The sequence below is a fragment of the Thalassophryne amazonica genome, chromosome 6, assembly GCF_902500255.1.
Source record: "Thalassophryne amazonica chromosome 6, fThaAma1.1, whole genome shotgun sequence".
NCBI lineage: Eukaryota > Metazoa > Chordata > Actinopteri > Batrachoidiformes > Batrachoididae > Thalassophryne > Thalassophryne amazonica.
Window position 1 is genome coordinate 101,488,795 of NC_047108.1, and position 23,050 is coordinate 101,511,844.

Sequence of the window (23,050 nt, forward strand, 5' to 3'; positions counted from 1 at the left end):
ATATGTGAATCTGACAATAATTGCTACAGATTTTCTCCTGAACAAAACAGGTTTGTATCATCTGCAAACAGAACTGCCTTCAGATTATGTTTGGATTATTATTAATCATGAACTGTCGAGTGTGAGTGGAACACAGCTGTGTACAATTCAAAACTTTGAACTGGTTCAAGGAACAAAAATGAAAAGTAGAAACAATTCGCATTTTGCCAGACAATTTGTCTTGATGTCGCTGCACATTTTATTGAGAGCTCTTTTAGTTTTTGGACGGCTTTACACTTAATTTCATCACTTAATTCTTAAAGCTACTGTGTGTAGGATATTCAGTGTTACTAACTGCACTAAACAATAGCCCAACAGCAGCATCCTGTTGGACCATAGCACCAGTGCCAGTTGTTAACCCAGGCCTCGACCGATCCGGTGTGTAAACTGGTTTTACGATCTACTGTGTATGGCCTTGTGATGAATTGGCGGTCTGTCCAGCATGGACCCCGCCTCTTGCCCAGTTACTGCTGACATAGGCTCCAGCTCCCCTCTGGCACTTGGTTGGGATAAGCAGAAAGCAGGTATAGAAAATTAACAAATGTTGTACTTTCGGCTGCTCCCATTTTTTTTGGTTCGCGTCACCACAGCGGATACAGCCAGATCCGCATTGGTATTTGGCACAGGTTTTACGTCGGATGCCCTTCCTGACGCAGCTCCAGTTTTACCTGGAGAGACACAGACAGCCGCTTGTATTCCAATGAGGTTTCCCATCCAAGTACTAACCAGGTCCTGTACTGCTTAGCTCCTGAGATCTGACAGGATCAGGCTGACACAGAGCAGACCAGCTGCTAAATCAAATCAAACTAGAGACATTCATCACACAATGCCCCATGCGCAGTATTATTTTCCATGCAAAGTGCAGTAATATGTACTTGTATGGGGTGGGTATTTGACTGAAGCCTTATGTCATTGATGTAAACTGGGATATATGTACAATGAAAAAAATTGGAGATTGGCATAATATTTATTTAGAGGATGTGTGACAAACAGTGACTATAAAGTCGGTCACGGTCGCCAGCCTTCAAAACAAATGCAACCACTGGTGACCTTGAAACAGAGGTCAAGGTCACCGGCTTTCGAACCCGTGCGAAGTACTTCTCCAAGGCATGTACCCACCAAGTATGAAGTTTCTATGAGCAAAAGCCACAACGGCACAAGCTACGTTGTGGCAAAGGATTTGACAGTTGTGACCAGTGGTGACCTTGGAAAGCAGGTCAAGGTCACTGCCCTTCAAACCCATGCAAAGAACTCCTCCAAAGCATGTACCCACCAAATATTTAGTTTCTGCAAGCAATAGGTGCCGAGCTACATTGTGGCGAAGGATTTGACCGTTGTGATCACTTGTGACCTTGAAAACCATGTCAAGGTCACTGGCCTTCGAACCCATGTGAAGTACTCCTCCAAGGCATGTACCCACCAAATATTAAGTTTCTGCGAGCAATAGGTGCCATGCTATGCTGTGGCAAAGGATTTGACAGTTGTGACCACTGGTGACCTTCAAAAGTAAGTCAAGGTCACTGGCCTTTGAACCCATATGAAGTACTCCTCCAAGGCATGTACCCACCAAATATGAAGTTTCTGCGAGCAATAGGTGCCAAGCTATGTTGCGGCGAACGAATTGGGCCCGGACAGACGGACAGACAGACAGACGGATGGAAGGACTGATGGACAACCCGGATGCTATATGTCCCACCTCGTGGTGCAAGCGCCGCGTGGGGCATAATCAAATGTATTAATTTATGTAGCACCAAATCATGACTAGTCAGCTCAAGGCTCTTCACAAACATCATATAAGAGGCAGAATAAAATGAATTAAGATTAAAAACAATAAAAAAATTAAAACATAAATAAGTTAAAGGAATAAATAAAAAGAATAAAAGAAGACACACAATCGTATAAAATACCAATGATAAAACAGGGAAAAAAGTGTTGTCTTCAGTCTGGCCTTAAAAGTCTCCACTGAGTCCGACTGCACAGGCAGATCATTCCACAGAGTTGGGGCACGGTGAGAGAAGGCTCTGTAACCCACTGATTTTTTTTCACCCTAGGGACACAAAGTAGTCCTGTGAACGCAGGGCCCGAGCCGATATATAATACTCAACCAGGCCGGCCAGGTAGGGGGGTGCGAGTCCGTGCATAATTTTATAGGCCAATAATAAGACTTTAAAATCCAATCTCAGAGAGACCGGAAGCCAGTGAAGGGATGCCAGAACCAGCGTAATGTGGTCAAACCTTCTGCTTCGTGTCAGACGTGTGGCAGCAGCATTTTGAACCAGTTGAAGACTCTTGATGCTGGAGTGCGGTAAACCAGAAAACAAAGCATTACAATCATCCATCCATCCATCCATCCATTTTCTTCCGCTTTATCCGGAGTCGGGTCGCGGGGGCAGCAGCTCAAGCAAAGCCGCCCAGACCTCCCGATCCACACACACCTCCTCCAGCTCCTCCGGGGGAACCCCAAGGCGTTCCCAAGCCAGCCGAGAGATGTAGTCCCTCCAGCGTGTCCTGGGTCTTCCCCGGGGCCTCCTCCCAGTGGGATGTGCACGGAACACCTCTCCAGTGAGGCGTCCAGGGGGCATCCGAAAAAGATGCCCGAGCCACCTCAGCTGACTCCTTTCGACGTGGAGGAGCAGCGGTTCGACTCCGAGCTCCTCCCGAGTGACCGAGCTCCTCACCCTATCTCTAAGGGAGCGCCCAGCCACCCTGCGGAGGAAACTCATCTCAGCCGCTTGTACTCGCGATCTCGTTCTTTTGGTCATGAGCCAAATCTCATGACCATAGGTGAGGATCGGAACATAGATCGATCGGTAAATCGAGAGCTTTGCCCCCCTACTCAGCTCTCTCTTCACCATGACGGTCCGATACAGCGACCGCATCACTGCAGACGCTGCACCAATCCGTCTATCAATCTCACGTTCCATCCGTCCCTCACTCGTGAACAAGACCCCGAGATACTTAAACTCCTCCACTTGAGGCAAGGACACTCCACCGACCTGAAGAGGGCAAAGCACCTTTTTCCGGTCGAGAACCATGGCCTCGGATTTGGAGGTGCTGATTTTCATCCCGGACGCTTCACACTCGGCTGCAAACCGCCTCAGTGCACGCTGAAGGTCTTGATTTGACGAAGCCAACAGAACCACATCGTCCGCAAACAGCAGAGACGAGATTCTGTGGTTCCCAAACCAGACCCCCTCTACACCCTGGCTGCGCCTAAAAATTCTGTCCATAAAGATAATGAACAGAACCGGTGACAAAGGGCAGCCCTGGCGGAGGCCAACGTGCACTGGAAACAGGTTTGACTTACTACCGGCAATGTGAACCAAGCTCCTGCTGCGGTCGTACAGGGACCGGATAGCCCTTAGCAAAGGACCCCGGACCCCGTACTCCCGGAGCACTCCCCACAGGGTGCCCCGAGGGACACAGTCGAATGCCTTCTCCAGATCCACAAAACACATGTGGACTGGTGGGGCAAACTCCCATGAACCCTCGAGCACCCAATGGAGCGTGTAGAGCTGGTCCAGTGTGCCGCGACCAGGACAAAAACCACACTGCTCCTCCTGAATCCAAGGTTCGACCATCGTTCGAATTCTCCTCTCCAGTACTCTGGAATAGACCTTACCGGGGAGGCTGAGGAGTGTGATCCCCCTATAGTTGGAACACACCCTCCGGTCCCCCTTCTTAAACAGAGGGACCACCACCCCGGTCTGCCAATCCAGAGGCACTGTCCCCGATCACCACATGATGTTGCAGAGGCATGTCAGCCAAGACAGCCCCACAACATCCAGAGACTTAAGGTACTCAGGACGGATTTCATCCACCCCAGGAGCCTTGCCACCGAGGAGCTTTCTAACCACCTCGGTGACTTCGGCCTGGGTAATGGATGAGTCCGCCTCTGAGTCCCCAGTCTCTGCTTCCTCTTCGGAAGACGTGACGATGGGATTGAGGAGATCCTCAAAGTACTCCTTCCACCGCCCGACAACATCCCCAGTCAGGGTCAACAACTCCCCACCCGCACCGTAAACAGTGCTGGTGGAGAGCTGCTTCCGCCTCCTGAGGCGTCGGACGGTTTGCCAGAATCTCTTCGAGGCCGACCGATAGTCCTGAGTCCCTTTCATTCTGTTATGTGTCCAGAGATGGGTAACCCCGGCTTCAATGAGAAAAGGTTCAGCCCATGTACTGTTTCTACCTGTGCACCTAAAACAGGTGATTTTACTGATTAACCCGTCTACCTGCCTGAAGAGTTGAGAATCAGCTGGTTTAGTGGGTGGATGGAACAAATATGTGGTTGGACTTTTACAAACTGAAGCCGGGTTTACCCACCTCTGCATGTATCTTCTTTTATTTCACCAAAATGAAGGTTCTCAAACTTGTTAGCCTTCAACAACTAGTAAACAATGTATAGAGGAGCAGCTACAGATTCCTGTTGATTTTACTTCAGTCTTCTGGCACTGCTGCAAAATGCGAAAGGTGGAATAATGTGCTACTGCATCATCGTCATCGTGTCAAGGAAGATCATCTCTTGATTCTTGGATGGAGATCTAGAGACACCTGTTTGTGGGTTTGTTTAACGTGGGAATGTTGTTGCATGCTGACAAACACACATTCCTTGACAGATCTTTACCCCTCGCTCACACTGCCTCCAGTGTTACCGTTGCGGGGTACGGATGCGGGACCCACGGAGAATCCAAGTCATTAAAAGAAACAAACCTCTCTCAGTGGCCACGGAGTTCTGCAGCTGCGGTTACCGAAACCCTGCGGCACTGCGGATTTTTCCGTATGAAGTCTATCCTTGCTGGCTGCTGGAGTGCTCAGCATCAAAACAGCGAACGTAGTCTCTGGCCCTGTTGCCGGAGTTGGCCGCAGCTTCGCACAGCAGACGGGGGGCGGGGGGGGGGGGGGGGCGGGGGGGGGAGCGGTGTGAGTTGCCTGCTGCGGTGCTTACTGAGCCCGCAGACTTGGTAAGTGCATCAAAGGCAGTGAGAGTGAGGCCTTAGTCTGGTCCGATGGCTTGGAAATTCCAGACGATCGGGTCTGAGGACCTGCTGCAGCCTTCATCCGCCTTCACAACTGTTGGGTTACAAGCCATCGCCTGATCCCCTGTTGAGGAGTTGTTGTTTCACTAGAAACCCCTTAGCCGTCTCATGTTCAGGGTTCCTGTTGGGTCTCCACGGGGCACACAAGGTTCCACCATATTTCACCCAATCAGTCAATCCTCTACTTGATCCGTTATCTGGGCGGCACGACGCGGACAAAGGATTGGATTTTGACACCCAGTGCTACTGCATCAACACAGCGGTGCAACACGGCGGCCTCCATGAGGGGGGTCAATTCCCATATGAAGGCCTCATTCTAAGCTTATGAAAACACATTAATTCATTGTTGCAGTTATTGGCGTGAGACTGGGTTGCAAAATCCTACACACTGTAACTATAATGTAGAAAAGTGTAAGTAAGAAAATAAACTATTCCAATTTACCTTAATTTCCAAACATGTTCTCCCTTTTATTTAAGTGGGTGGGTTGGAGGGGGGGCTTTTAATGTTTGGGTTGACTTTTGGTTCCTGCACAGGCCACAATGTGAAATTTAGTTTCATGCACATGAAGTCATTTGGTGGATCCACAGGTCTTCTGCTGTCACCCTGGAATACACCGTGTCTACAATAAGGATGTTCTGATTCACTGACTTTTAACACTACAACAGGGGTCTCCTTTTGACGTCACCTGCCCTGCATGTTTTCCAACTCTTTCTGCTCCAGCCACTGCTAATGAAGTCAGGCGCACTCAGCCAGTCGAGCTCGGAAACATCAGACGTGACTAATCAGCTGTGGTTGCAGCAGGTACACAAGGACACTCAGGTGATCTCCAGGAGCAGGGTTGGTGACCCCTGACCCACATAAACCATTTAAATAAGTAAAAAAAAAATTTCTCCCCAAACAAAGGACATTTCCTCTAAGTTGGTATTGTCCTGTCTTTCTCTGGAGATCTTTGGAGATCTGCACACTTGTTTTCTAACTCCAGTGTTTTCCTGCTTTCTTGTCTCCACAGAAGGGTCACATAAGCAGCATGCTGTGTTCTTTTGATGCTGACGGTCGATTGAAGGTCTCAGTATTTCGCTTTGTGCTTTTACGTTTTGTAAAAAACACTACGTGCTCTCATCTTTTCTGTTTTCCAACAAACACGACCAATTGTTGCTTTTGTTGTAGGCGTGTCTGTGAACCCTAAAACTGTCCATCATCTTGTCATCCTTTCCTCTTACATGTGTTGGTGTCACTCTTTTTCCACGTATGTTTTGGATTTTACACGCAGGTCAAGCGCAATGTTTCTTTCTGTCTTCACTCCTCGTGGTTTTCTTGACTGTTTGTGTTTTCCAGGTGAATGGGAAGGAACTGTCCCACCTTTCTGGAGATCCCATGCTGGATGACCCCGTGCTGTCCACCATACTGAAGAGGGGACCCCGCAGACGGACGGGCCCAGCTGGAGCACCCGCTGGGTTCGGGCCTGTTACCATGGGCGTGGCCGACTGCGTGGATAGCTGCACCCAGACGGACATTAGCTTCCAGCATATGTTGACTCTAGGAAAGAACAGCCAGCATCCCTGCAGTGCACCGCCCCCACCTGACCCACCGCCATCCCCTCCGCTGCCACCCCTGCTGCCGCCCTATCTGCTCAATGAACTGTGAGTGGGACAGTAATTACAGTAAATACAGGCAGAGATGAGAGACAAAATAATACATAGAGCTTGCTGCCATCTTGTGTGTGGCACACCCCAGGCAGAAGCCTGCACATTGTGTAGCAGTAGGTTGCAAACTAGTAAAAAGCCATCAGATGGTTTAGGCCATAAAATAACCTTCCATTGGTAGGTAGGTAGTAACTTTGTGCTTGTAAATTTTATCATATTAGGTTCCTAGCAGGTTAGTTCTTATAGTTTCTCACCACTGGCCAAGTGACCGAGTGGCAGTGAGTCATCCAAACAATATCAGTAAGTATATTAAAGAAACATGATGTTGAGAGAGACAGAGAGAGAAGAAAGAAGTGTCTGCTTTGGCTACATGCATGCTAAATCCTTTCCAGAGGGTTGTGTGGAATTGCTTCTGTGTTACATATGTTTTAGTACGTAAATGCTGTCAAACAATCAGAAAATAATTGTTTAGTATTGAGTGAATTCCTGTGGAACCTCCCCCCTCTCTCTCTTGCACATGCACCCCATTCACTGCATACCTCTTTTGATCATCTCTGGATCATCTCTCTTATTCTCTTTGTCTTGCACAGCCAGAAAAAATACCAAATCTTTTCAATGTAACTGCTGTGAAACAATCAGACACCAAGAATTTACTTCTCTGATTTAGTACATTTTTGTGTGAATACTGCCACACCTGCTCCTAATCCACCATCAATCAAACATCCACTAACTATCAAGAAGGATGTGGACACATGTATTAGAAAAGAAAAAAGTACCTTTTTGAATTGATCTGGTGCATCAGCTTTAACCAGGGCCCTGTTTCATAAAGCAGTCTAATCTTGTTTAGTCGAATAAACTCACTTAGTTGACTAATTTTTTGAGGTTAGTTGTTGCACAGTGCTTAGCCGACTAAAGTTCTGCGTTACCCGACTAAAATTTTTATCTTGGTACATAGGAGGCTAATCTTACTTTAGTTGACAAAACTCAGTGTCTTACCTCAAAAAAATGGTGGCTTTCATGTACCACCAGTTGATGGAACGCTCAAGAGCACCCCTACGTCACTCTAATTCTTCCAAAAGGAAAGCTTTCTCCGCTTTTAGCCATGGTAATAGCATGCGACTGGCATGTGACATGTTTGTGATAGTTCTCACATTAGCCACTGGGTGTAGCTGGTACGCTGAGCAGCATTGTGTACAAAAAACAGAAGTTCTGAAAGAATGTAGAAGAAGAACTGCTAGTTATGTTAATAAATGGTAAATGGACTGCATTTATATAGTGCTTTTCCATCTGCATCAGACGCTCAAAGCACTTTCAATAATGCCTCACATTCACATCGATGTCAGGATGCTGCCATACGGTGCTCACAACACACCGGGAGCAACTGGGGGATTAAGGACTTTGCGCAAGGGCCTTTACTGATTTTCTGGTCAGGCTGGGATTTGAACCCAGGATCCTCTGGTCTCAAGCCCAATGCTTAACCACTAGACCATCAACTCCCCCATTAAAAGCCAGTTAATGAAACAAAGGCGGGATAGTTCATAACAATGACCAATGACCCAGAAGTAAACAAAACTCTCACCCATTGGAGGCATTTCTTGGCAACGGCACTCGCGAGGCTGTTATGTCTGTGAAAATCATTGACTAACGTAAAACGGCTAATCTACAAGTTTAGCGTCGATGTGAAATGGTGACTACACCGATAATGTTGGGCTGTCGACTAAGAAAGTGTAGTAGTCCTTTTTTGCCACGTTTTGAACGTCTGTCAAACATTATTTCTTGAATTCTCAGCCTCATAGAGCCCGAATACTACGACCCCACCGACTACTTCGACATCACGCAGCATGAAGTGGACCGACAGGATGAGCTGGAATATGAGGTGAGAACCTGTGAGATATATAAAATGTCCTCAGTCTGACATCCTGTAATTTTTTTTTCTTCCTATCTGCACCAGGAGGTGGAGTTGTATAAATCTCATCAACAGGACAAGCTGGGACTGACAGTCTGCTACAGAACCGATGATGAGGAGGATCTGGGGATCTACGTAGGAGAGGTGAAGATACCTCCATGAAAATACAAATCAGTCAGTGCTGTTTTTAACAGCTATTTATTTTCAACAAGTGCTGTTTTTTTTAACTCCAGGTGAACCCAAACAGTATCGCTGCAATAGATGGTCGCATCCGCAAGGGGGACAGAATATTACAGGTACGCCATGTTGTTTCTAGATACTTTAATTTTAACATCTTCCTGTTAGTCTACTCTTCATACTTTGTCCATCGGCATCATCATACTTACTATATCTTCAGGATATAATAATGTGCCTGCAACTTCGCCAGTGAAACCACCAGGCCTCTACTGGTGGTTGGCTCACTGCGGTATTGTATCACTTCCTGTTCTGGAGCACAGCGGTGTTTTGCTGTATCTGTTAGCTGTTTAATCTGCGCAGTTAGATTGATCTAGTTAACTAGATAACGATTTGTTTCACAGTGTAATCTTCACATGCTTAACTAAAGCACTCCCTCTGCTGAATCACCTCTAAGTAATAAGTGTAGCTTATTTGTAGCTTTGGAGGCCAGGCTGGGCGAATTGGAGACTCGGCTCCGCACCTTGGAAAATCCTACAGCTAGCCAGGCCCCTGTAGTCGGTGCGGACCAAGGTAGCTTAGCCGCCATTAGTTCCCCTCCAGCAGATCCTGAGCAACCGGGAAAGCAGGCCGGCTGGGTGACTGTGAGGAGGAAACGTAGTCCTAAACAGAAGCCCCGTGTACACCGCCAACCCGTTCACATCTCTAACCGTTTTTCCCCACTCGGCGACACACCCGCCGAGGAACAAACTCTGATTATTGGCGACTCTGTTTTGAGAAATGTGAAGTTAGCGACACCAGCAACCATAGTCAAATGTCTTCCGGAGGCCAGAACAGGCGACATTGAAGGAAATTTGAAACTGCTGGCTAAGGCTAAGCGTAAATTTGGTAAGATTGTAATTCACGTCGGCTGTAATGACACCCGGTTACGCCAATCGGAGGTCACTAAAATTAACATTGAATCGGTGTGTAACTTTGCAAAAACAATGTCGGACTCTGTAGTTTTCTCTGGGCCCCTCCCCAATCGGACCGGGAGTGACATGTTTAACCGCATGTTCTCCTTGAATTGCTGGCTGTCTGAGTGGTGTCCAAAAAATGAGGTGGGCTTCATAGATAATTGGCAAAGCTTCTGGGGAAAACCTGGTCTTGTTAGGAGAGACGGCATCCATCCCACTTTGGATGGAGCAGCTCTCATTTCTAGAAATCTGGCCAATTTTCTTAAATCCTCCAAACCGTGACTATCCAGAGTTGGGACCAGGAAGCAGAGTTGTAGTCTTACACACCTCTCTGCAGCTTCTCTCCCCCTGCCATCCCCTCATTAGCCCATCCCCGTAGAGACGGTGCCTGCTCCCAGACCACCAATAACCAGCAAAAATCTATTTAAGCATAAAAATTCAAAAAGAAAAAATAATATAGCACCTTCAACTGCACCACAGACTAAAACAGTTAAATGTGGTCTATTAAACATTAGGTCTCTCTCTTCTAAGTCCCTGTTAGTAAATGATATAATAATTGATCAACATATTGATTTATTCTGCCTTACAGAAACCTGGTTACAGCAGGATGAATATGTTAGTTTAAATGAGTCAACACCCCCAAGTCACACTAACTGCCAGAACGCTCGTAGCACGGGCCGAGGTGGAGGATTAGCAGCAACCTTCCACTCCAGCTTATTAATTAATCAAAAACCCAGACAGAGCTTTAATTCATTTGAAAGCTTGACTCTTAGTCTTGTCCATCCAAATTGGAAGTCCCAAAAACCAGTTTTATTTGTTGTTATCTATCGTCCACCTGGTCGTTACTGTGAGTTTCTCTGTGAATTTTCAGACCTTTTGTCTGACTTAGTGCTTAGCTCAGATAAGATAATTATAGTGGGCGATTTTAACATTCACACAGATGCTGAGAATGACAGCCTCAACACTGCATTTATTCTATTGTTAGACTCGATTGGCTTTGCTCAAAATGTAAATGAGTCCACCCACCACTTTAATCATACCTTAGATCTTGTTCTGACTTATGGTATGGAAAATGAAGACTTAACAGTATTCCCTGAACACCCCCTTCTGTCTGATTATTTCTTAATAACATTTACATTTACTCTGATGGACTACCCAGCAGTGGGGAATAAGTTTCATTACCTTAGAAGTCTTTCAGAAAGCGCAGTAACTAGGTTTAAGGATATGATTCCTACTTTATGTTCTCCAACGCCATATAACAACACAGGGCAGAGTAGCTACCTAAACTCTGTGAGTGAGATAGATTATCTCGTCAATAGTTTTATATCCTCATTGAGGACAACTTTGGATGCTGTAGCTCCTCTGAAAAAGAGAGCCTTAAATCAGAAGTGCCTGACTCCGTGGTATAACTCATAAACTCACAGCTTAAAGCAGATAACCCGTAAGTTGGAGAGGAAATGGCGTCTCACTAATTTAGAAGATCTTCACTTAGCCTGGAAAAAGAGTTTGTTGCTCTATAAAAAAAAGCCCTCCGTAAAGCTAGGACATCTTACTACTCATCACTAATTGAAGAAAATAAGAACAACCTCAGGTTTCTTTTCAGCACTGTAGCCAGGCTGACTAAGAGTCAGAGCTCTATTGAGCCGAGTATTCCTTTAACTTTAACTAGTAATGACTTCATGACTTTCTTTGCTAATAAAATTTTAACTATTAGAGAAAAAATTACTCATAACCATCCCAAAGACATATCGTTCTCTTTGGCTGCTTTCAGTGATGCCGGTATTTGGTTAGACTCTTTCTCTCCGATTGTTCTGTCTGAGTTATTTTCATTAGTTACTTCCTCCAAACCATCAACATGTTTATTAGACCCCATTCCTACCAGGCTGCTCAAGGAAGCCCTACCATTAATTAATGCTTCGATCTTAAATATGATCAATCTATCTTTATTAGTTGGCTATGTACCACAGGCTTTTAAGGTGGCAGTAATTAAACCATTACTTAAAAAGCCATCACTTGACCCAGCTATCTTAGCTAATTATAGGCCAATCTCCAGCCTTCCTTTTCTCTCAAAAATTCTTGAAAGGGTAGTTGTAAAACAGCTAACTGATCATCTGCAGAGGAATGGTCTATTTGAAGAGTTTCAGTCAGGTTTTAGAATTCATCATAGTACAGAAACAGCATTAGTGAAGGTTACAAATGATCTTCTTATGGCCTCAGACAGTGGACTCATCTCTGTGCTTGTTCTGTTAGACCTCAGTGCTGCTTTTGATACTGTTGACCATAAAATTTTATTACAGAGATTAGAGCATGCCATAGGTATTAAAGGCACTGCGCTGCGGTGGTTTGAATCATATTTATCTAATAGATTACAATTTGTTCATGTAAATGGGGAATCTTCTTCACAGACTAAGGTTAATTATGGAGTTCCACAAGGTTCTGTGCTAGGACCAATTTTATTCACTTTATACATGCTTCCCTTAGGCACAGTGGTGTCAAAAGTACACACATTTGTTACTTAAGTAGAAGTATAGATACTGCAGTTTAAAAACACTGGTAAAAGTTGAAGTATCAACTTGACCTCTTTACTCAAGTAAAAGTGAAAAGTATGTGCTCCAAAACCTACTTAAAGTATAAAAGTATAAAGTAACCTTTAAAAAAAAAGAAAAAAAAAAGGTAGATGCCACTATATGAATTGAAAGCTTAATTTAAAAACTGATTTGTTCTACATGTGGCCCAAGACCCAAAAACCCCAAATTCCCCCAAAACCACCTGCAGGAAAATGTTTCAATTCTAGAAGCTCTGAAATGCAATCTGGGACTATTCCAGACAATAAACTGCAGTGAGTGCAGCATCCATTTAGTGAAGGAAAAGAAAAACAAAAAAAACCCCACAACTTTCCTTGTTCAAATTCATTCCAGTAGTATTCTGCTCTTACTAGGATGCAGCAGTTTTCTAGTTTGGCAGATAGTTCTGGAGGAAATCACTGAAGAAATTAACACACTGAAAATATGGTTTGACCGAAACAAACTGTCATTAAATAAGACAGGGGTGAAGTGGAGGTGTAAGAGTCACTAGGTGTTCACAGGAAACACTTATTTATGTATGTATTTATTTATTTATGTATGTTCATTGTTAGTTGCTTTTATATTTTCTTTTGTGTTTCTATTCAGGTTCTTTTTGCCTCTTTCTCTAAAATTGTATATAATAATCATTAGATTATTAATATATAAACAAAAATAAATTTAAGAAATATTACAATTTGAAAACAAATACACCCGAACGTGATGAGAGCTGCAATTGCTTAATGCTAACTTTTAACATAGAAAATGCCATAGACATGCTAACGCGTTAGCATCGCTCCCGTTTTTAAGTTATAAAATACATCTATCAACCGTTTCAGAAGACCATAACAGGTCGGTTTTACATAGAAAAGGTAAATAATACTCACAGAAGTATGCGCTTTAGGGTTTTAGCGGGGGAAATTAATATAAAGTGAAATAAAACAATTAACCAAGGAAGCACTGCTTCGATTGGTTCAAAGTAAAGCCGCACTGCAGAAACAGTTGATTACAGACCCCCTGCATGGTCTGTAATCAATGTAGTGAAATAATCATTTTCCTGACACGCGCATGGAGCCATTTGGACATGCCACCAACAGATGTGAACAAGATAAGAACGCCCTGCTTCTCATTCATGTCATTTCATGACTGTACATCTGTGACCATGGGTCATCTACAGAGGAACGGACGGATGATACTTGTATTGCCCCGCTTGATAAAAGGGATTCAATAAAATGGGGTGTTTTTATATGCGAAAGAAAGAAAGAATAAACGAAGCAATAGGTCGAAGCATTGCCTCAATCTGCGAACCACTGCTTCGATTGGTTCAAGGTTCAAAGCAAAGCCGTGCTGCAGAAAAGTTGACTACAGGCACACATGACGTGAAATATATATATATATATATATATATATATATATATATATATATATATATATATATATATATATATATAAACATTAAACTGAAGCCAAGAGTAACGAGGCTGTTTGTTTTAAAAATGTAAGGAATAGAAAGTACAGATACTTGTGTGAAAATGTAATGAGTAGAAGTCAGAAGTAGGCAGAAAAATAAGTAATGGAGTAAAGTATAGATACCTAAAAAGTGTACTTAAGTACAGTAACGAAGTATTTGTACTTTGTTACTTGACACCTCTGCTTAGGCAGTATTATTAGACAGCATTGCTTAAATTTTCATTGTTACGCAGATGATACCCAGCTTTATCTATCCATGAAGCCAGAGGACACACACCAATTAGCTAAACTGCAGGATTGTCTTACAGACATAAAGACATGGATGACCTCTAATTTCCTGCTTTTAAACTCAGATAAAACTGAAGTTATTGTACTTGGCCCCACAAATCTTAGAAACATGGTGTCTAACCAGATCCTTACTCTGGATGGCATTACCCTGACCTCTAGTAATACTGTGAGAAATCTTGGAGTCATTTTTGATCAGGATATGTCATTCAATGCGCATATTAAACAAATATGTAGGACTGCTTTTTTGCATTTGCGCAATATCTCTAAAATTAGAAAGGTCTTGTCTCAGAGTGATGCTGAAAAACTAATTCATACATTTATTTCCTCTAGGCTGGACTATTGTAATTCATTATTATCAGGTTGTCCTAAAAGTTCCCTGAAAAGCCTTCCGTTAATTCAAAATGCTGCAGCTAGATTACTGACAGGGACTAGAAGGAGAGAGCATATCTCACCCATATTGGCTTCTCTTCATTGGCTTCCTGTTAATTCTAGAATAGAATTTAAAATTCTTCTTCTTACTTATAAGGTTTTGAATAATCAGGTCCCATCTTATCTTAGGGACCTCATAGTACCATATCACCCCAATAGAGCACTTCGCTCTCAGACTGCAGGCTTACTTGTAGTTCCTAGGGTTTTTAAGAGTAGAATGGGAGGCAGAGCCTTCAGCTTTCAGGCTCCTCTCCTCTGGAACCAGCTCCCAATTCGGATCAGGGAGACAGACACCCTCTCTACTTTTAAGATTAGGCTTAAAACTTTCCTTTTTGCTAAAGCTTATAGTTAGGGCTGGATCAGGTGACCCTGAACCATCCCTTAGTTATGCTGCTATAGACTTAGACTGCTGGGGGGTTCCCATGATGCACTGAGTGTTTCTTTCTCTTTTTGCTCTGTATGCACCACTCTGCATTTAATCATTAGTGATTGATCTCTGCTCCCCTCCACAGCATGTCTTTTTCCTGGTTCTCTCCCTCAGCCCCAACCAGTCCCAGCAGAAGACTGCCCCTCCCTGAATCTGGTTCTGCTGGAGGTTTCTTCCTGTTAAAAGGGAGTTTTTCCTTCCCACTGTCGCCAAGTGCTTGCTCACAGGGGGTCGTTTTGACCGTTGGGGTTTTTCCGTAATTATTGTATGGCTTTGCCTTACAATATAAAGCGCCTTGGGGCAACGGTTTGTTGTGATTTGGCGCTATATAAATAAAATTGATTTGATTTGATTTGATTTGAATGAGATGGGTGCACAAGTATTTGGACAGTGACACAAATGTTTCTAATTTTGCCTCTGTACACAGTAACCTTGGAACTGAAATGAAATCATCACAATTTGCTTGTAGTGTCAACTTTTGTCTTCATTTCAAGCGGTTTCACAAAAATATTGCATTAACCATTTAAGAATTACCGCCATTTTTATACACAGCTCCCCTATTTCATCAGTAATTGGACAAACGAAATTTAATTTATATCATTTTTACAGCCAGTTTTCTTCAGACTAGCCACATGAACATGGATCCATCCGCTCATCCAACATATGTCTTGGATCTCACGGATAGGTTTGTGTGGTGAAACTTTTGTCTGTTGCATCACTGGTTATTTGGTGGAGTGGAACAGATGGATTGATATCCGAGGTCTGTTAGAAAAGTATTGGAGCTTTTTATTTTTTTCAAAAACCTGATGGATTTGAATCACGTGTGCTTGCATGAGCAAACCTTGAACCTTTGTGCGCATGCGTGAACTTTTCCATGCCTGTCGATTGCATCATTTTCTGGTAAGCAGCCTTTGTGTGAGGTGTGTGTCGTGCGCTCTGCGGTTTTTCATTCCAAGGAAAAAGACGGAACGACTGGAGCAGTGCCGCATCACATTTAGCCAGAAACTGGGCGACAGCCAGGTGGAAACCATTCAGATGATTCAGGCGGCTTTCGGTGACGATCCTATGGGCATCACACAGATTAAGGAGCGGTACAACTGGTTTAAAGACGTCCGCACAACGGTGGAGAGTGAGCCATGCTCCGGTCAGCCATCAACATGCTGAAATGCCCAGATCATTTCCAAAGTGAACGCTGTGGTGATGCGGGACCGTCGTGTGACTATCCGAAAATTGCGAAAGAGGTGGACATCAGCACATTTTTGGTACATTCCACTGTGAAAGAAGATTTTGCCATGAAAAGAGTGGCGGCGAAATTCTTTCCTGAAGCTTCTGACGGCGGAGCAGAAGCGCCTCCGTGTTGAAGTCTCACAGGACATGTTGTGACATGCCCACCTCTTCCACAATTTCTCGGATAGTCACACGACTGAAAAGTCACCGAAAGCCGTCTGAATCTTCCGAATGGTTTCCACCTGGCTGTCGCCCATTTTCTGGCAAAATTTGATGCGGCGCTGCTCCAGTCGTTCCACCATTTTCCTTGGAATGAAAAAACGCCGAGCGCATGACACACGTCCCACACAAAGGCTGCTTACCAGAAAATGATACAATCGACAGGCGTGGAAAAATTCACGCATGCGCACGAAGGTTAAAGGTTTGCTCATGCAAGCACACGTGACAGAATGGTTTATTTGTTACTGATTTCTCATCATCTCAGCTACACAGTGTTAAATCCATGACTTTTGTCGGTAAACAGTCATTGGATAAATTTAATCCCCCTTACAATTATGCAGATGTGATCATTATTTGAATCTCCACATCCATTTAATATCTATTATTCTTTCAAAACTGACAAGTATCTTGCTATGTTTTAAACAGTGGTGAAAAAAAGGCCTTTAGCTGTACCTTTACCCAGATCACCCTCAAAACACCTGTTTCTCTCCCCAAGGCAGAGCTGCCAACTGTCCCACATTGGGCACTATTTACCCCCGTGTCCTGCGTCCCACATGAATGTGTGTGGGACGGCCACAGTCCCGCAGTTGTGTGCATTCGGGCATGCAGCCCAGATCCTCCTAGTTACGTTTTACGCTGTTGGCGCTCGTGGCCACATGTGGATGTTGGCAGGTGTGCCAAGGCAAACTTTTTTTTAAGATTTCCTGCTAAAAACAAGTAAAAAATATAAAATCTTTGGAAGAAATAATAAATTTGGCGCATCATTCTTAATAGATGTTGCTCAAATTTTATTTATTTTTCTCTGTACTGGCATTTTGCAGGGGAGAAAAAGTGCATTGAGCAGAATCATATTGACCCCAAATGGTTCTGACACTAACATGAGCTCACTTCTGTTCTTCTTCCCTCCATCTTTCTCTTTTGTGTGTCAGATAAATGGAGTGGACATCCAGAACAGAGAGGAGGCAGTGGCCATTCTCACCAGAGAGGACAGCACGAACGTCTCACTGCTGCTCGCACGACCTGAGCTGGAGGTGAGGAAATTGGATCTGCACTCTCAGGGGACCGAGCTGCAGGCCTCAGCGTGAATACTGACATACAAATTCATTCCTCGACGTTTAGCTCAGTCTTTATGCTGCAGAAATGAGTTTGCACGTGTGGAAATATGCAGCTTTAACGTTCAGTTGTTATCATCAGATTGTGAAGGTGAGATACGAATCAAGGACAAGAGGAGGAGTAAAGTGGGGTTTTTCTATTGTGATGAAGTGTAGAAACACATATATGAAGCACGATGAGACCACAGACGGTGTGAAGCCAAAGACAAATTAGTGATTGTCATCGTGGTGCCAATGTTTCCCTCAAGGTCAGAAGAACATCTGCAGGATTACCTGCAAACACAGCCTGATGTGCAAAAAATGGGCCGCAGACAGAAATAGACTGTGTACATGCAAAGAACATCAGTATGCTGGTCACATCTAATCAGAACGAGTTAGAGGGCAGATTTAATAGGAGCTAATGAAAATGGTGAAAGTCACGCGGACAAAATAACCTTTGGTATTTGGAAAGATGAGCACAAGCTGCAAAAGGCTGATGAAATTTAGCTTGCAGAGACGGGGTCACCACATTAAGATTCATGCAGGAGAGGAGGCAGATCACAAACCCAGATTAAAGGCAAGGCGGGGGTGGGGGAGTGGGGTGCTGAAGAATAAGAATGAAGATGAAGGCGATCAATAATTTGTCTCATAGTCAAACCAATTAGGGGCTAATCTGCTGCAGACTGAGAGCCCAGCTGTTGACAACAAAGTATTGCAGCTGATCAGCTTCTCCCAGGATGACAATCACACTATGAAAACAGATTCACAACTGACGTCTTATGAAACATAAAGTATAAAATATCTCCACCCACCAACTACAACACACAAAATGCAACGGTTACTTCTGCAGCAGCTGGAAATAAAAGAAAAAATGCTGCTGCTCTGGTGCCATCTGCTGTAAGACAGGGGTATTACTACTTTCTAAAAAAAATGCAGCGTTGAAGATTTAATCATGCCTTTTTTCTAAATGAATATTGTCAGATTGAGCATAAAAACTGGTTTAATAATGTTATAATCAAGGTTTCAAAACAGATCACCCCCCCGCCCCCACAAGTCAGTTTGTTCAGTTTTGAATTCCACCTTAAAATGATCATTCCATAACTTGTAACCAAATAAAATACCAATTAACGTTCCATTTAAGGCAGTGGGATGACATAATAATATGTATTTTTCAGAAGTTATAAATATGGCTGTTGATATATATATGCTATACTTGACTCAGTTGTCTATCGCTGCTGCCACAGTTAAGCTAGGCTAACTAGCATCAAACATTGATGGAATTGATGTCCAAGACCAACATTTAAAGTGCATACTTCAGTATTTACCTTTTCTGGTTGCAAACAGGGAAACTGGAGATTTAATTTACAAGTTATTGCAAGCAGAAAATATTTTAGTTTGTAATAAAAAAAACAAACAAACCAAACAAAAACAATGTAGGAACCAGCTAGCTTTATTCCAAATAAATGTTTCAGCTTCAAAACACAACTAAAAATAAAATGTTTGATTTTCTTTTTTGCTCTCAGCACTATATGAATTGTTTCCTGTTTTCATTTTCATTCTTTGAACCATTTCAAAGCCTTGATTCTAATGCATTTTCCTTTTTCTTGTTTTTCTGTTGTCAATGACAATACCATAAATCCAACACTTTACCCACCAGAATGACAACCACCTGGACCCAGAGGAACTAGAACTGGAGACCCTGGACAATGCTGTCCATCTGCCCAGCTGCCACAGATCGAGGAACAGCACTTCCATCCTGGGCGCCGGGGCCAGCAGCATTTCCGGTGGAGGCGCACTAAATGGCTGCTCCCTGGGCCAGGATTCCCCTGTTTTGCTCCAGACGGTGCTGAGTAACAGTCAGGAACTGGACAGTGGAGTTGGCCGAACTGATGAAAGCACACGCTACGAGGAGTCTTCAGAACATGACCTTCTGGGTGATGACCACACGAGTGCCTCTAATACCAACACCACAAATACACCTGGCAGTATGCGCAAGTTCTTCTCTGGCCGCTGTGACACTCCCCCTTTGCTGCACTCCCAGGACTTCAAGTTCAGCACCGACTCCCTCCTGGGGCTGGACTGTGTCAATGGAGGAGTAATGGAGCCGTTGGAGCGATTGGAGAGGGTCTACATGGCAGATCCAGTGAGAATGATGATCCCGGGGCTGACAGAAGAGGAGTGCGAGAGGTATAAAGAGCTCCTGGAGATAAAGTGCTACTATGAGAAAAACAGTAACACCCTGATGGGAGAGCAGGGAGTTGCACAGGAAGAAGGGGATGTCTCACTGGATGTGAATAGGAATGAAAACCTGTCGCAGCATGAAATGGCTCTTCTGGAAGAGGAACTGCGCCACTTGGAGTTCAAGTTTCGTAACATCCTGAGAGCACAGAAGATGCAGCAGCTGAGGGAGCGTTGTCTGAAAGCTTGGCCTCCAGAGGACAAGAATGTTGTAGGAGTTGGAATAGGAGCCGGATGCACTGATGTTAATGGATCAGGGGCCAATTTGGTCAGTGAGGAATCCTGTCACCATGCCCTCTCTGACATCAACGAGCTCCCAGAGAGGGAGCGCTCAGATAAGGATAGTACGAGTGCCTACAACACTGGAGGAGAAAGTTGCAGGAGCACTCCTCTGGCCAATGAACAGATTTTGGGAGGAGAGTCTCCTCTTTCAGCAGGTATGCATCTTACAACTTCTACAAGGCAGAGAGAGAGAGGAACCAAGTCTGAAAGAGGGGACGGGGTTCAAGGTAACCTCAACCAAAATTACTCTCCCCACTCTCACAGGAGAGGAGCTGGGGCTAAAACATCTAGTCCAGGAGCTAAAGTTAGGTCACTGTCCCGAGATGGAGGAACCAGGGGGGGTTCAGATGGAGGGATGAGACATAACCCCAAATTTGGAGGGACAGCTGAGAGGGCCGGTGGGCACAGTGCTGACAACAGCCCGTACTTGTCCCGTCGTCAGACTGAAACCAGTCCTCCACAACGATACCTCAGCTGTATGCAGCTGAGGTCTTCCTCCACTTCTGATCGCCTAATAGGTTTCAGAGATGCTCCTAGGGAGGCGAATGTGGAAACCGGGAGTGACATTAGTCCGATGAGCCTGGGTAGCACATGTAAAGATGTTAACGAGGGGCTGCCTTTACCCTTGTCTCCTCCGTTGCTACCTTCCTCCCCTCGCATGGAGTGGAAGGTAAAGATCCGCAGCGATGGCTCTCGCTACGTGGCCAAACGACCTGTGAGGGATCGCCTCCTGAAGGCACGTGCCATGAAGATCAGAGAGGAGCGCAGTGGGATGACAACGGATGATGATGCGGTGAGTGAAATGAAGATGGGCCGTTACTGGAGCAAAGAGGAACGCAAACAGCAACTGCTCAGAGCCCGAGAGCAGAGGCGGCGCAGGGAGTTCATGATGCAGAGCCGCCTGGACTTTCTGCGAGAGCGGGAACGGGAGCAGGGCAGCAGTGGTGGTGGTGGGCAGCAGGGGATGACACAACAGCAGGAACCACCATCCATCCTGGAGCTGTGCCATCGCAGGAGCATGAAGAAGCGCAGTCGCAAGATCTTAGACAACTGGATCACGATACAGGAGTTGCTAGCACATGGGACCAGGTCTCCTGATGGAAAGAAAATCTATAACCCTCTTCTGTCTGTTACCACAGTCTGAGACAGGTAAGGAAAGGGCGGTAAAGAGAGAAGGGCAAGCCATACTAGTTGGATTAGGCCTATTTCAGTTAACTTTGGCTTGATGTTCAAATGTCGAAGCAGCAACACTAAGTTCTTTAGTAATGTTAACGGCAGAACAATGTAGCATATCTGAGGCAAGCTGCATGCTAATGTGTTTAAATGGAGAAAAGTTAATGCTAAAGGTGCCCTGACACTTGCACGACTTTGATCCGTACACTTGCACACACTCTGCCATGCAGGAGAGCAAACATCTCAAACTTGTTGTAAACCGTTGTAAACTGTGCATGGCTTCACGCAATTGCGCAAAGAAAATTTTTAAATGTTCAAAATCTCCATCATGCATTAATTACGTGAACTTCAAGTGAACATCGCGCAAACAATTCAAAAACACTGTGTGAGTGAGAGTGACTGTGTCACCGCACACAGCACAGCTCATCTGAATGATTGAGGTTCTAAATCTATCATAAACGTACTTTTACAGCTCCTCATAACAAGGAATGAACATGCAACTGTTTTACCAAGCTATTACAATATAAACATTACAAGTAATTACCTTTTTAAACAGTTCCAAATGCGTTCTCCACCTCATTAAGTGCACGCACGAGAGAGAAAAGCTGCAGCTGTAGATTCCTCTGTGATTCTGGAAGCGATTAGAGGCATTTTCAACAGCCAACTCAGATAGAAAATGATTAATCTCCTACAACATAATTATTTCATATAAGCAGCGTCCAGCGCACTAAAGTGCAGCGTCCAGTGGAACAAACCATGGCATCCAGTTGGGAACACAGTGGGTGGGATTGTCATAATAAAGTATGTGCAAGTGTCAGGGCAGTCTGTTGTGGCTAATGTGTCCGCTAATGCACATGCTGCTGTAGTTATCTCAAAATGAAAATATTGTGGCTGTCAAAAATGGATTTATGAATGCATTTCATAAATGAAGATATTCAGAAATGATTTTTTCAGACATGCTTTCAAAGCTAACATTGTTTCTGTATTTAAAATACTTTTTGAATGATTCACAGATTAGCATACATGCTACTCAGTCGTACAAATAGGAGTTGGAATCTGTTGCTTTTATATGATTCATTTTTTAGAAAAAAAAGGGAGAAAACAAATGAGGAAACATCTTTAACTCAAAAAAATTAATTTTTGTTGACTTAAAACAGAGAAACAGCAGAAAATCATATCTGAGAAGTTGGAACGTTAATGATTTTTGATTTCTGAACCTGAACCACACGTTTCTAAAGTAAACGTATCACTCACATCACCCTAATTTATGTTTGTGTAGAAACTGTTTATTAGCATAAATTAAATATAACATTCATAACCATCAATTCTTTAGTGCATAATTATTTGCAACAATAAATCGATGTCCTTTCATAAGCCTAGAATGTGCCCTTCATATCTACATGGAAGTGGACCCCCCCCTCACAAAGGCTGCCATGTTGGACCGCCATGTTCATACAGTAGCCCATAAGGGACATAGTTATGCTGCATTTTGCAACAAGACAGGATGACTGAAGAAAAAAGCAGAATTAGTGGTTGCTCTCCTATACAGTCTACTGGTTACTAGTGTAGCTAACAAGTCTGAAACCATGATTTTATAATGAAATATATATTATCATAAGGGAGAGTGAAACCTTGTTGCCAGAAGTGAAAACGTAAAGGAAAACCAAACTGTCACCAGCAATGGTAAAATGCAATCTGCAACTTTGCCACTAGATAACACTAAACCCTACACATTGCAGCTTTAAAGAATATGTAGAATTTAATCAAAGTAATGTGAAGCAGCACACATTTCCTGCATGTATTTGTTTCATCACATTACTGCTGTAAAAACGGCATTAGAATTTCTTCGGTGACAAAAAAAAAAAATATGATTACAAGAGTATCATTTTT

At 43.9% G+C, this 23,050-nt stretch overlaps 1 protein-coding gene and 1 long non-coding RNA gene across 3 annotated transcripts in view; one reads left to right on the plus strand and one right to left on the minus strand.

Annotated features, from left to right (window-relative positions):
• The window catches only part of LOC117512767, a 28,063-nt gene extending 10,022 nt beyond the window's left edge, over window positions 1-18,041 (minus strand). The window contains exon 1 of the long non-coding RNA XR_004561377.1: window positions 17,748-18,041. This is a non-coding gene — a long non-coding RNA (uncharacterized LOC117512767). The remainder of the gene's footprint in view (window positions 1-17,747) is intronic.
• The window catches only part of LOC117512766 (PDZ domain-containing protein 4-like), a 42,330-nt gene extending 21,015 nt beyond the window's left edge, over window positions 1-21,315 (plus strand). Inside the window, exons 2-8 of one of the 2 annotated variants that reach the window (XM_034172982.1) lie at window positions 6,086-6,139; window positions 6,412-6,716; window positions 8,508-8,595; window positions 8,671-8,769; window positions 8,859-8,921; window positions 17,306-17,407; window positions 19,125-21,315. In XM_034172982.1, the coding sequence (XP_034028873.1) occupies window positions 6,086-6,139; window positions 6,412-6,716; window positions 8,508-8,595; window positions 8,671-8,769; window positions 8,859-8,921; window positions 17,306-17,407; window positions 19,125-21,131 (2,718 nt within the window). In that variant the 3' untranslated portion in view covers window positions 21,132-21,315. The remainder of the gene's footprint in view (window positions 1-6,085; window positions 6,140-6,411; window positions 6,717-8,507; window positions 8,596-8,670; window positions 8,770-8,858; window positions 8,922-17,305; window positions 17,408-19,124) is intronic. The other variant, XM_034172983.1, reaches the window with a different exon arrangement.
• The last annotated feature ends 1,735 nt before the right edge of the window (window positions 21,316-23,050 follow it).